The sequence below is a fragment of the Diadema setosum genome, chromosome 1, assembly GCF_964275005.1.
Source record: "Diadema setosum chromosome 1, eeDiaSeto1, whole genome shotgun sequence".
In the NCBI taxonomy this organism is placed as follows: Eukaryota; Metazoa; Echinodermata; class Echinoidea; order Diadematoida; family Diadematidae; genus Diadema; species Diadema setosum.
Window position 1 is genome coordinate 8656047 of NC_092685.1, and position 15702 is coordinate 8671748.

Here is a 15702-nt window from a genome sequence, read left to right on the forward strand (position 1 = left end):
AATGGTGTCCCAACCACACTCCTGCACCCCCCACAACAACGAAAGTAACATTTTGTCATTTATTCATCTTTTACATGAACTAGTATATCCACAGATACATCAAAATTCATCAAAGAATTATGAGAATACTGCATACTCTTTAACAAAATTTTTAATAAACATTCATCACCATTTCTCAATACAGTTAAACTCGCCTAAGTCGACATCGCATATGTCGAATAATCGCTTAAGTCGATAATTTTAAAAAGTCCCGATTTTTCCCCACTGACTTACGTGTATTAATTCACTCATAAGTCGAATTTTTTAAGTCGAATACTCGCTTAAGTCGACGAAATTCCAAGAACACTTTCACGGAAAATCCATTGAATTCACTGTGCCTAAGTCGAATAAGATTTTATTGTGTAATAAATCACTGTCAAAATCACGAGACGCCAGTTTTTGTTTACATACAGTATATACCAAAAGAAACTGCGTAAATAAACATTAACGTTTCATTAACGCAAGCGGTTTCACCTGAATCGTTAGTAACGCAAACTAACGATCGGGAAAATTAACGTTTCGGTAGCAACGATGAGTAACGATCCCTAGCGCAAATTAACGATGTTTCGTTAACATTAACGATAGGTAACGCAAGAACTCGCGCGAGATTTTGGTTTTGTAACGAGACCTGGTGAAAGGACGACGTAGCCCCTGCCGAGTGTAGCGATCTATGCCTTATATTTAGCGGAGTCTTTTCGCGAATCGAATCACGATTTCGCGAATGGTTAATTTGCGACCGGGGTCACCAAAAACGCACGCCGGGCCACCAAAAAAGCCGAATGTTTGCCTTCAGTTTTGGAAATGAAGCGGTAACAATCGGTTCCATAAGATGCTGAATAAATGTCAGATGTTTGCTCTTTTAATTTTGGAAATGAATAACGGTAATATTCGATTCCGTATAATACTAAAATAAATGTCGGATGTTTGCTTATACTTTTGGAATGTCAGAGATTTGATTTTGCGTTCGGAAATGAATAAGGATTTAAAAAAAAGTATCCGGAAGATGCTGAAATAAATGTCGAATGTTTGCTTTGACGTTCGGATATGAAAAATAATGATATTCAACTCCATACGATGATAAAATAAATGCCGGATGTTTACTTTAACGTTCGAAAGTAAATAACAATTACATTCAGCTCCGGAAGATGCTAAAGTAAATGTCGAATTATCCCTTTGACGTTCGGAAATGAATAACAATGATAATCAACTTCGTACGATGATGAAATAAATGTCGGATGTTTACTTTTACGTTCGAAAGTAAATAACATTAACATTCAGCTCCGGAAGATGCTAAAGTAAATGTCGAATTATCCCTTTGACGTTCGGAAATGAATAACAATAATAATCAACTTCGTACGACAATGAGATAAATGTCGGGTGTTTGCTTTTACTTTTGAAAGTAAATAGCAATAACATTCGGCTCCAGAAGATGCTAAAATAAATGTCAGATGATTGTTTTTACGTTCGTAAGTGAATAGCAGTAATATTCTTCTCCATACGATGCTAAATAACTGTCGGATGTTTGCTTTTAAATTTCGAAATGAATAACAGTAAATTTAGCTGCGTTTGATGGTAAAGTTAATGTTTGATATTTGCTTTAACGTTCGGAAATGAATAACAATAGTATTCAACTCCGTCCGATGATAAAATGAATGTCTTATGTTTGCTTTTATGTTCGAAAGTAAATAGCAGTAACATTCAGCTCCGGAAGATGCTAAAATAAATTTTGAATGTTTGCTTTGGCGTTCGGAAATGAATAACTATAGTATTCAACTCAGTGCGATGATGAAATAATTGCCGAAAGTTCGCTTTTACGTTCGAAAGTAAATAGCATGTAACATTCGACTCCTGAAGATGCCAAAATAAATGTCAGATGATTCATTTCACTTTCGGAAGTGGACAGCAGTAACATTCGGCTCCTTACGATCATAAAATAAATGTCGGGTGTTTGCTTTTGAATTTGGAGATCGAATAACGGTAATATTCTGCTCCGTACGATGCTAAAATAAGTAACAGATTGTTTCTTTTACATTTGGAAATGATTAACGGTATCAATCGGCTCATTTAGATGATGAAATAAAAAGCGGATGTTTGCTTTCACGTTCGGAAATGAATAAGGATGATATTCAGCTCCGTAAGATCCTAGAATGAATGTCGGTTGCTTGTTTTTACATTTGAAAATGATTAACGGCAACATTCGGCTCCGGAAGGTGTTAAAATACTTGTAAATGGTGGATGATTGCTTTTACAATCAGAAATAAATAACGGTAACTTTCGGACCGAACGTAGGACCAATTTAGTTTTGCTTTTTTTTTTTTTTTTTTGTTGTTGTTGTTGTTTTTTTTTGTTTTTTTGTTCGGGCCACCAAAAAATAAAAATCAATCATTTTGGGGCCACCAAAATAAAAGTTAGTGTGGAGCCCTGGCCTGCATCAATGTGGATAAAGTGTCTTGCTGAAGGGCAAATATCGGGCACACCGCTCCAGTTCTCGGCTCCAGAGTAGACAACATACATGTACATTATACGTACGTGTGGTGTAACTTTAAGTCGATTTTTTTCGACTTACGTACAAGTCGAAACTCGCCTAAGTCGATGTGTTTTGCTCAGTCCCGAGAAGATCGACTTATGCGAGTTTAACTGTACTTGTCTTTCAAAAGTCTTGCTTGCAATTCCACGTCAGAACTTCAAGCTGCCTGTCGAACTGAAGTGCATCGGGCACATTCGCATAATTCAGCAGTTCACACACGTTGCCATGGAAACACATAATCATCATGATAGACTGTGCCCCTACGACCCCAGTCATTACTTTCCCACCTCACATCCTGTTTGGTCTTCCTCTCATGGTCTGCAGATTGCGTGGAGGGAAGAGGGTTCCACAATAATATATTATGGCTCAGAGTACGAAGATCCTGACAAAATTAAATGAATATCGGACTGATGTGGTATTTAACAACTACAAAAAATTACAAACCCGAGAGAGAATGAAGTTGGTCATGCTGTCCAAAGTACCTGATGCAATCAACTGCTGTTCTAGACAGAGCTGGACTTTATCACATAAGTGTTTGTGTAAGGTACGAGCTGGATAAGTATACCCCAGTCTGAATACTCAGCTGTCATTACATACATTTCACATATTATAGCTCCTCGAACTAACTAAGATCACACTGTGATTACTGCTAATCTGCATATAGTCGGTACTCTATGACATTTCTTACAGTAAAAGCTGTTATTTTCGTGAGGGTCTAATTTTCGCCAATTTTGCAAATCACTGTTGGGCCGCTAATTTAACCACATGCGAAAATATCGCCATCTAATGTTGATAGCATTAAATTTGCAGAGTGAACAGACAAGACATTAGTGCCACTTTGATAGCCACGGAGTCATATTACACAAGAACAACATCTTGCACACAAATGTCTGTGACTTCCTGATTTGCAAAAATACAAGTATCTGTATGCAAAAATAACAGCTTTTGACAGTAATTGCATGTCACTGCCCTGGCTTCCTATCCCTTGTAATTGAGCTTTGATGCCAGCACCGCCCACTGCGAGTTCATTTTATTTCTCTAACAGACGTAAATGTCACACAGCAAAATGCACAAATCATACCATGCAAACTGAACTTAATGTTTTATGGACAGATCAATCACTCCATTATTCATATTTCTCACAATCAGCACATCCCTACAGCTAATATAAAGCTGGTTAGTATGTACTTCTCTTTTCCACAGAGAGACATTGTGAATAAGAACATGAAACTTTCACATCCCAAATTTAAGGGGAAAATATAATTTCATCTGTCAAATGTGGCGTTGTGATGAGAAGTAACTGCAAGAAAGATACCCATTGCATTAACTATGAAATGATTATGAAGACATTTTCCACTTACCTCTCCCTTTATGCACACACTTGCACACACTTACACACACACACACACACACACACACACACACACACATGCAAACATCAACAACAACACAAACATCAACATGCATCAAGTGAAAGCACTTGAGTTATACTTTGCTTACAAAATGTTTTGGTGAGTGCATTCAATGATGACCTGTCACTGTTTTCACATCAGCTTTAGATAAATATCTGCCCTGCAAACAGGAATTTAAGGAGCAAATGGGGGAAGACATACTGGGGAACTGTTAGTAAGTGGGGTACAGTCAGTAAATGGTCCACACTATTGTCTTTGGGTGACAGACAGACAGACACACATAATGGGGGGGCAGACCTTCCCATACATGTAATTGTTTAAATGATATTGTTCAAATGTGTCATGGCTTGACATTTAGCATGAATACTCCATTCTGCATGAGAAGTTCTCTTGGGTATTAGTTGTCGCTCATTTCACAGGAATAGGAGGACGGAAGAAAAAGATATAAATGCATGTTTATAACATGCTCACTGCAAAAAAAAAAAAATCATGCAAACATCAACTACTGTCTTTTGTTCACATATTGGATGTTCATGGAATATGCCTTTAGCACAAATACACAAAACTGATATTGTTCTCATATTTCTATTCTTGTCAATTCTTTAGTACCTTTAACACTCTCTAGATAGAAACATCATTATCATTCTTGGAACATACTGTAAAACATGATATATTCGCGGCATGAAAATTTTGCGAATTGGAGCCAACGGCCTTTCTCTGGGCAAAAAATTTTCGTGAATTACCACTGGCATCAAATGCATATTGTGTAGGCAAGAACTTTCTCGTGCAATTCAATTTCGCGAATGCTGGCGCTCGCGAAATTCGCGAAATTAAAACGCATGTGAACATTCCTCGTTTTACAGTATTGCCAACGGAAGTGCCCATTATGATAGTGCACAGATGAAAGCTAAATTATGTTAGATATATCATTATCGTAATGACAGCACAAAAATTACACATCCAAATTATGCCTACAATTATCATTACCATCAACAGTTAAAAAAAGAACAAAAGGCAAAAGTTTATGAGTCATCATGTTCTGATGATGTGTTTTAACTTTTACCAGGAATAAAAGACATGTCAGTATTATAAATGGATCATTTTTACCACAATGTGTGCCAGTGGTGTGTGAGATATGATGCTGCAGCCTTATGATGAATGGCACTTTTAGCAGTCAGATTGAGCACTTATACTGTACAAACACCATGCACAATTAAACCTTTGTTTTTGTGGGTTTGAATTAAAGATAAAAAATAAAAAACAAAAAAATGTCTTTCTATGCAGCAATTTATTTGAATTTCACCTCTGTTTTTTTTTTTCTTTCTTTCTTTTTTTTCTGGTCAGCCTGTCTTGTTTTCTTCTGTCTCTCTTTCCTCCCCACATTTCGCCATGCCAGATCGCCACCAGTATTTGCCAACACTCCAGTGTCCAAACACAGACTGCATTTCCTCAGACACTCTCTTGTAAAAGGGCATCAGTTCTCAGTATCCACTTTTAACTCCCCCCCCCCCCTTCTTTCTCTGTCTGTCTCTTTCTTGCCCACTCTATTCATTTACATTTGTTCAACTTTCAACCTCCTCTCTCCATCTCTACACAAACACGCACGAAAGAGGCAAAAACAAAAAATTCACATGCAGGAACCATTTCACTTTGAATTGAAGGTGTGTACCTGCTGGGCACTCTATTTTTTTGAAGGGCAAGAGATCTGTGGTCCTCCCTTCACAGAATAAGCACCTGGGACTAAAACTCGAGAGTCAGACACTGAGGCCTGCCCTCATTCAAAAATTTGACACATACTGTATATGCCATATATCTAGCAAGTCTAAATTTTCATGAATCAGGACTTCCCTACAATTTCGCGAATGGTTAAACTTGCAATTGTGGAGTACAGTACTGAACGGAGAAATGTATGCATGCACGTCACATTCAAGTTGGGATCAGAGCAAATATTTTCACATGCTTAATTCGTGAATAGCACCCGACTCGCAAAATTCATGAAAAAATAAAAACATCACGAAATATTTGGCGTATACAGTAAGCAGGCTGAAGCATGCTCAATTTTATGTGGTGCGTATGTGGGATTTAGGTTGAATACAACGCAGCTTGGTATGACAGACATGTAGCAACCCATTGGTTGAGTACATCAAATCCTTTGGGGTCACAGCTTATGTGTATTCGTACATTTCAAGTTTTGGGAAACTACGATTAAATATCACGGTGATTTCTCGTGAAATGTTACTAGTGCCTCCACATCACTGTGGTGAGAGGAAGGCAAACAAAGAGATAATTAGAAGCAACTGCAGCCACAGTGACTGCAGGATCACATAATCATGAAATCATGCAATCTTGAAAAGAAAGGAAGATATTAAAACCCTCCACCCTCATTGACACAAATATATACACAAAATTCATTCTTCCTGTATCTATCTTACCCTCTCCTTTTCCCATATCTATTCGTATACTATAATCATATATATCACATCAAAACACACACACACACAAACACACACACACACACACACATGTTTATGTATACAACATGAGTGCCTGATATCAACTGCCCTGTACCAGATTATACAGACTACAAAATTACAATTACCCCAAGTGCAATTCTATTTCACTACGGCCTTTGGCTTTGCCGAAATAGAGTCACTAGGGGGCTAATTATGCCACTGGAGTGTACATAGCCTATTAAAAGAGTGCTTGACAAAGCGTGAATTATTCGTTAAGGCCCTGTAACACTAGAGGGTATCGAGCTAACGAATGCCCAAAGAATTCGAAAATTTGAAGATATGTTCGCATCCGTTGCTAATACTAAATAGTTTGTAATATGTTTGCTGTTCTTCGTATTCACCATCTATTTCTAAGGAATCACAGAGATATGCTGAGCTGATTTTTTTATCTTACACATGTTCAAAATAAAAAATTGGCTCTAGTGTATCTCTGCAAATCCCTACAAAATAACTCACAAATACAAAGAATGTCAAACATGAAAGTAAGATATTATCAAGCAGAGGGGTGAAGGTTGAGGTATGAATTTTCTTCAATTTGTCTCCCTCTACAAAAATTACATTTGTAGAGGGAGAAAAACTGAAGAAAACTCACACCTCAATGTCAAACATGTTACAAACTATTCTAATATCAGCAACAGATGCAAACTCATCTTCAAACATGTCAAATATTCAAATTTGTTGGGCATTCATTGGCTCAATGAGCTCTTGTGTAACAAGCATTTATTGTAATAGGATGTACGCAATGTTGACTCCTTGTTCATGAATACTGTAAAAGTGGAAATTTTCGTGGTGTTGGAATTTTTGCGCATTTTGCGCAACCAGAAGCTAGCGTGAAAATAAAAGCATGCGAATATTTTTGTGTGCCATATGTTCCAGTAGTTGATGTCTTGATTCTGCAGAATTAAAAACACGCGGAACTCTTATAAGCCGGCCAAGCACGAAAAATTAGTCACGCGAAAATATCCACTTTTAAAGTATATGGTTAAAGTGCACATCATTAATTCAACAATGCATGTAAGATGGATCAAATATGTACCATTAATCATGATAATATAAGTTTTCCCATTCATTTTCAAGCTTTTTTAATTCAATTTCATAGATTTGTAGTTCCATTTCGTCTCATGAAACTTGGAATATGCCAATCCTGGCTCCGAATTTGTCTTTTGTTGATGATTTTTTAACAAAGGCTATTCAATTTAGTCATTTGTCGCACATTCTTGTCATTTACAATTCAAATTCATCCATCACACTCGCTGCACACACAACAGCAAAAGCAATTTGGTCTTTTAGCGATCATTTTTGTAAAATTTTCCTTCAAATTCATCTCATATCTTTTCTGCTGTGATTTCTTGGTTATTTCATTTTCCTGCAATCATTCACTTTTTCCACATTTAGGAGTAACATACACACACGTGTACCCCACCCCCACACACACAAAAATAAATGAGTACACACAGAGACAAATGTAATATATGTACTGTCACACAATTGTAAACACTGACCCATGATTTCCAGGCAGATGTGCTTGAAGACAATTTTACATGTGCAGAGTTTGACTTCGTTTTAATATACCGTAAAGTTCCGTGTATAAGACGCACCCGTGTATAAGACGCACCCCTACTTTTGGACCTAAAATTTAAAAAAAAAAACACGAAAATTTCCACGTAAATATTGCGTGTGTCATACATATTATTTAAGCTCAAAATTTCCCTAAATGCAGCATGTATTTGCTCTATTTTTTGTTTCATTTTATACTTTCCTTTAACGGTATCCATCGGACATCGGCAAAATATGGAAAACGCAAAATGCGAGACCTGTCTCGGTACTCACTTGCTATTGTTTCGCCTTTCAATCGTGGTACTGTGATTGTGTCATGCATATCGTACTCATGAGTGTACAGTACGATCTTTGCTGTCATACATAGCAGAGGGTGTCTCGCATATTGACGCATGTCAGACTGGAAGGTTCATTACGAAAAATAAGAAAAACATCAACAAGTGTAGCAGAGGGATCATACGGCAAGACGTACGGTGCGTACGGTATTACACTCACTGTTGTTTCGCCCGGAGGGATTACCAGTAACATGTGTGTCTCTTGTACCATGCTTGTATGCACAGTACTAGCCTTTTTGCAAAAAGGCAGCTCGCTATAATTTCAGCACACGCACACAGAGAGCAATGGACTTGCACACACAGCGCGCAACGGGCAGGCGCGCTCCGATCCGATCGCTGTGTGCACGCGAGTCCATTGCAAAAGCCTCTCTGCTGCAGCTGCTACCCTTGCCCAGGGAGGTTCCACCTCCCTGCCTTGCCAAAGGCTTGCTAGCTAGCTAGCTAGCTGGCTACAGTGTAGGCTAGCTGGCCTCGTGGGCAAACGAACGACACGGATATGCATGCATGCTTCACACATCATTCATATTCACGGTGACATTGTGTCGATCCTACTCCGTATTTTACAGCTTTTGTCTATGGCCATATTGATACTAGTACATCGATAAGTTTTACGGTATCGGTAATTTAGTAATGATACCTGTACATCGCGTATTCCAGCTACTAGGTTGGCTGTAGTACGTGTAGCTTGGTAGACTGACATCGGTAGCATACAGCAGTGCTGTTACAGCTGTTGTCTATGGGCAGATTGATACATCGTTACTGCACAAGGCCGATGTAAGTTTATGTCGTATTTGCAGCTTTTGTGTGTGTCCAGATTGAAAGATCGCTCATTTATCCGTAAGTTTTAGTGATTACTTACCTTCCAAACGTCGATGGGCATACATGGCCCCAAGTTGGCCTTATAAAATTGGGTGTACATGACGGATTTTTTCCCGTGATTCGACTGTACCCGTGTATACGACGCACCCCCGATTTTCAATGTTTTCTGACGAAAAAATAGTGCGTCTTATACACGGAACTTTACGGTAACAAAAAACAGACTTTTTTTGCCATTTTCCATGTTGAACAAAGTTTGTTTCATACATAACATGCGATAACATAAAATCAGGAAATGGAAGAGCTCAAGTCCAAATGTTGTCACGACATGATCAGAAACTGTCTTGACTGTTTACTGTTTTTACTGTTCTCTGACCGTCGTTCATCCTTCAATCTCCTGTCATGCAATTCCAATGCCATCTGACTAATTTGTTTGAAAAATTCATGAAATTGTGCGAACAAAGACGAAGTTGATCCTTACATTCTCCAGTCGATGGGCAGTGGGGATGAATTTCAATGACAATTGAGGATTTTGATTGCGATGTCTTTAAAACTGTTTGACAAAAAACGATTTAGAATGACAATGGACTAAATTGAAGTTAGGATTTGCATTCTGTGTGCCTCAAAGGACAAATTTGAATGAAAAAACTTTTGAATTGATTTTTAAAAGTGTGAAAATGGATGGAAAAATGTATATTCAAAGACATATGATCAATCAATGGTTTTTCATCAATAGCACACAGTTTGGTACTTTCGGGATCAGCCACATAGTGCACTACATGTACGTAAATTGCATCCACTGTGGTACATGTATACACTGCATCAATACATTACCAGAATTAGACTGAAAGCGTTCTGGTTTTAGTGAAAACATTTCTATCATTTTACTTAAGATTCATTGGTGGGGTGTAAAACAAATATACAATGAAAAGTTATAATGATTCTATGGATTCCTCAGTGACAGAAAATGTAATGTTCCTGTCACCTCAGAATCAATCACTTTAACTAGAGCCTCTCAGGGGATGGCATATTTGTTTTATACATATTGTATATACGCACACACAGAATATATACCATTTATAGTCAAGATTACCTGATTGGAGGCTTCTTCCAGCACACAGTTGCGATTGCCAAACCCTTCTGCAGCAAGCAGCACATGACCTGACGACTGTGATGAACACACCAAGTTCAGCTGGTCTCCCTGAAAGAATTAAAAAAAAAAAAAAAAACATCTTCAAAATCAAAGCATTATTTTTTGGGTATGTTTTCTTCTGACAATCCACAATTACAAATACATAAATAAGCCATTGGAATACAAAAGGATATGCTGAAATGATGCAACAACACTATAAAAAAAAAAAGAATATCTGTCTGCAAAACTGACAAGAATCTTAAGTAGACGGTCACATTACAGGTTCTTTGCATACATCACATCCTATACTGTATGTTTGCAGACACTGACTTCTCAGTATCTCCTATTGCACACAAAAGAATGCATACATCTCATAATAGCTTCTGTCCATCCAGCAAACATAAGAAATACATGTACACACTCATGTAAAGAAGGTTAATGAAGAATAGAAACATTAATCTCTCTAAAAATGTCCATTTGTGTAGCACAAACTACAGCAACCACAGATTATTGAAAGGTAAGTTTGCAGCAAAACATTAAAGACAACTACAAGGATAAAGATACAAATGAGAACATTTATACACCTCCAAACAGAGCAGAAAATGTTAATTTTGATGTTAATGTTTTCCAATTCACTCTTATCAACCAACATCTCAGAACGACATTGTGTATTTAATCAACGTGTTCAGTGGTGTATTTTCTTCTCCTCTACATGCATTAGTGTCATCCAATGCTGACATGAAAGTTCTCACCATCCAATTTTATTATCCAGTCCTGGAGAGTGAGCACTCCAAAGTGGTACATATGCTACGTTCTGGTAACTTCTCTCCCCCCCCCCCCCACCCCTCCCCCATGTTGCCGTCCACTAGGCAAAACGAGACAGCAATCACTCACGGGGCTGGTACGTGGAGCTTCAGCGTGTTACGATCACTCTCCCGTAGAAGGTAATATCAACAAGTCATTTGCTCTGCGTTTTCTGGAGTGAGCAGTAAACATTCTTTTCTTCCACACTCTCTGATGAATGTCAAGGTACATGGTAAATCTTGGTGATAGGGCAAGTTTTGGACAGACAAGGTAGCAAGCAGTCTTTCCATGTAGCCTATGCTGATTATCAATGACAGAAAATTCCTGAAAGCACATCGCTTTTTCTTATAGACGATGTTCCAATGACATCATGCTAAGGGGCATAAACTGCTTATTTCACTTGACTGTTGACCCTTGTCCTTTGACCTCATAGCCCACAATTCTTCAAATAATCACGAATGGAAACATCCACTTTCATGACAATGCTTTGAATTAATTTCAAAATATAGAAAAAAAATTGTGACATTTAACTTTTTCACTTGACCTTTGACCCCATGGTCAGAATTTTTCCCTGTATAATCCTTGTGTTATAATGCATACACCTAGTTTCATTAAGTTTATGCATTGAGTTATCTCCAAGGTATGGAGAAAATGTGTAATTTCAGCATTAAATAATAGAGTGTTAGCATTTTAACCTAACCTTTGACCCCATGACCCCCAAATTCCCAAGATAATCATTGTCAGGCAGTCTATGCATATGTACTAAGTTTCATGAAGATACCTTGAGCCATTTCAGAGATATGGAGAAAAAAATTAAATTATGTGTTTCACTCGACATTTTTACCCCATGGCCCAAAACTTTCACTTGACATTTGACCCCATGGCCCAAAACTTTCCCTGCAGAATCTTTATCCAGTATTACATGCATGTACGCCAGTTTCAAGAAAGTACATTATACCTTCAGGCACTGCATAAATATTGGGGAAAAAGTGAAATTTTAAGAATTTGACCTTGACCTTTGACCTTGAGAATGTGCACACAAAAATTGATGGCACAACTTTGTGAACTAATACTCTAATGCCAAGTTTCATTACCTTTAACCTCACATGGTTTTTATGTTACACTGTACACAAAATTTATTACAGATGAATGGAAGAACAGAAGGACAGAAGGACAGGCAGATAGATGGACAGATGGACGGACAGACAGACAGATGAACGGACTGACAGATAGATGGATAAACAACCTGAAAACATAATATCTCCAGCAACACTTCGTGGCAAAGGCATAAAAAAACTTTCACAACATTTGATGAAACTAAGATTTGATCCTAATTTCCTCTGATAAAACTTACAGCATGTAATACATGTATTACATGCTATTGTGCACATGTAATACCTACTCTTCTGACTTGCTAATGAACAATAATATCTTTGAGCATCTCAATAAAACACCACTGTGGGAACTGTAAATGGGGAAACTCCAAATGAAAACATTCATTTTTCTATAAAGTATCTTTACTTCTACTTCCATAATTAACAAATGCTACACCTTTGACAAGAAATTTTAATTTGCAATGTGCAAGCATAATGTAAGTTGATGCACCCATACCCTTTGGTCAAAGGTTTTTAGCCATTAGCACAAAATTTTCCTTCCTTACTAATTCATCCCTCCATCCCCCCAACCCCTCTAATCTTTATTCATCTGGACGTCTGCCTCGTTAATTTACAGCGTCTCACAGCATTAAATCAATGGAGATGGCACAAACCTCTCTTCCAGGAAGCCAACCACATGATGACAGAAACGACTCAAAGAAAGTTAAAAACACAAAAACAAAACATATGACAAAGAGATGAAAACCAGGTGAGCCAGAGGAAGGAGTGATGAATGTGTTTTGACAGTAGAACCCTGGACACATTCACGTGATTGCCATAGACAATTTACTCCCACATCTATCATCCACCCGCCCAGATTATCTCTCATAAACTGTCCATTTGTGCAATGTTTATCCACACTTTCTCTCTTTATCACCCGTAGTGTTTAGCTTTGCGACCGTATAGATGTCTGGTGGGTATATGGCTGCTGCATTTAGTCGTGGGGGCAGGCATTTAGAAATGAAGTAGTCAATGGATCAGCCGGAGTGAACTGTGTCCTGAATACATTTGGAGCACACACTGGGGCTGTCGGGGACTGTTTCACATGAGGCCTTAATTTGCATTGTATATCAAAATAAGGTGTGTCAAAATGGCTTGTGCCAGAGAGTATAACTCAAAGTCAGTTACTTTTCATCAGATATGGTAAAAAGGGACAATTTCTTTGATTTTACTTCACACTTTTTGCTAGTATGAAAGGAGGATATCTACTGAAAGCACTTTATGAAAATGAAGAGGGTGTTATAAAAGAGGAGGCAACTTTTGGCACAAATATATTGAAAATTTTGTCAGCATGTGTATCAAAACATGTTTATATTTCCTTTCATGCACGATTAGCACACACTGAGCAGCTCTCCTAGAAGCTCCTAATCTGCTTTTATTGTGATCAGTTTGTATTTTACGACATTATATATATATTTACATACATTTATACTCGGCATATGTCACAGAGATGTGGATGGCATTTTAGCACTAAACACTATGAAGGCTACCAAGGGAGATGATCAAATAGTAATCGCTCTGGCACCCTGAAGCATGACGGCATGCTGTATAAGCTGTTATTTTTGCGAGGGTTTAATTTTTGCAAATTTCGTGAATCATATTTGCACTGCGAATTTAACACGCAAAAATGTTACCATGCGCTAAGTGTATAGTGCACTTATGAAGGCCTCTGTGTCCATTCGCGAAAACAGCATCTCGCGAAAATGTCCGTGACCTCCTCTTTCGCGAAAATATCTGTACGCGAAAATAACAGCATATACAGTAAACAAATCTTCTCTCTCTTTCCTCCAAGACCAGTCAAATCATCATGAACACTTCATGTTCTTCAGGGAAAAAATTATGTTTTCACAATGATTATCATGTACTCTCTCAAGTTTGCTGTTTGCAAAGAGGAACGTCATCATCTGAAAATGGCAGAACCATAAACTACGAATGCCAGATAATTTCCGGCGGGAAAGAGCTTGAAGTGGATGGGTAAATATATGCCCACAGTGCAGCAGAAGTATGGCATCCTGTGGCCAGAAATGAGCCTCGTCAAAACCAAAACAACGAAGGGTTTTCAGTAAACTTGTGTCACGTTGCCAACGTCCTTGAAGTTCAAGTGGTCCCCTCCTTTGGCAACCAGATGAAGATTCTCCCCAAGGCTGCAGGCTTTTGTATGATGCCCATAATACTTTTTGCATAAGACAAAGCTATGCCTCATAAGAGGATCTTCGTGAATATTCTTTCCCTCTCTGTCTATCTACGTTGTATTTGTGTTTTTGTTCTTATGAACCTCCAGAGCAAGCATAGAGCAAGTACTAAAAACTGTGCAGGTGATGGTGTGTGGATAGTTAGGAGAGTTTGGTACAAGACCAATCTACAACTGATAATATAAGTCTTGTGCACAATCTCTCTTTCATTGTATTTTTTGCTTTAAATACACACCTTCACAGTGATTGCATGAGCTTCCAGACTCCAAAATTGCTCATAATTATTATTAACTTAATTAACAAAATTAACTTCCAAAATTGCTCAGATGATTATGTGCAGTAGCATGGATGTATTGCAATGGACTTGTCATTCAGGGGCAAAGAGGAAAGTCAATATAGAGACAAGCACAGACCATGGAAGTTTGCTTTCACTTAACCTCCTTGTACATGTACAATGTAACTGCAAGAATGTTCAAAAAACATTGTGAAATACACTTCTTTATACTGTGATTCAAAACATACACATGATGTCTAAGCCTGATTCCATGAGATACTGTGATAAAGGAAAAACAAATGAAAGGATTATCTTTGCTTTCAATCCACACCATTGTTAAAAAAGATGTGATATCATTGGGTGCCTGCATGTCACAACTTTGTAAAGTACTTATGCAGACTTAATATAGAATACAGAATTTTGTAAACTTGTATTCTGAGCAAAGTTCACTGCAACTTTTTGGTGATATGTTTGCTAGTTTGCATTGTTTTTGCTCTGTTCTGTCTTTCTATCATGCTTTCTTTTTTTTATAATACAAATGTAGTTTACATTGGTTACCCTGTTGGGCCTTATCATCTATCATTTGCCCGTTCCTATAGATTATTTTTTTCTCTTGCATTGACCATTCTCTGACCATTAAACTACACATTTATCATCCCATCCCGCTCATTATTTCCCTTCATATCCCTTCCTTTCCTATCACTGCCAAATTTTCTACGGTCACTCAACATTGTACCACACAAAAAATTAAAGTGACGAGAAAGTAAGGTGTACTATCCACCCCAGCCCAACAAGGCAGCCTTCTATTGCAATACAACAGATACTGACACGATGGGTCACAGGGCAAATCTACCAGGGCTCTGTGGGAATTGGAAAAGCAATTCTCCTGATTGCTAAAGGCCCCACTATGAGACACTGATAAATCCCATTACGCCGCGTTCATCAGT

At 37.9% G+C, this 15702-nt stretch overlaps 1 protein-coding gene across 1 annotated transcript in view; it reads right to left on the reverse strand.

Annotated features, from left to right (window-relative positions):
* Positions 1-15702, reverse strand: part of LOC140235297 (ryanodine receptor 2-like) — a 171708-nt gene that overhangs the window by 124795 nt on the left and 31211 nt on the right. The window contains exon 2 of the mRNA XM_072315328.1: positions 10293-10400. Within this exon, the coding sequence (XP_072171429.1) occupies positions 10293-10400 (108 nt within the window). The remainder of the gene's footprint in view (positions 1-10292; positions 10401-15702) is intronic.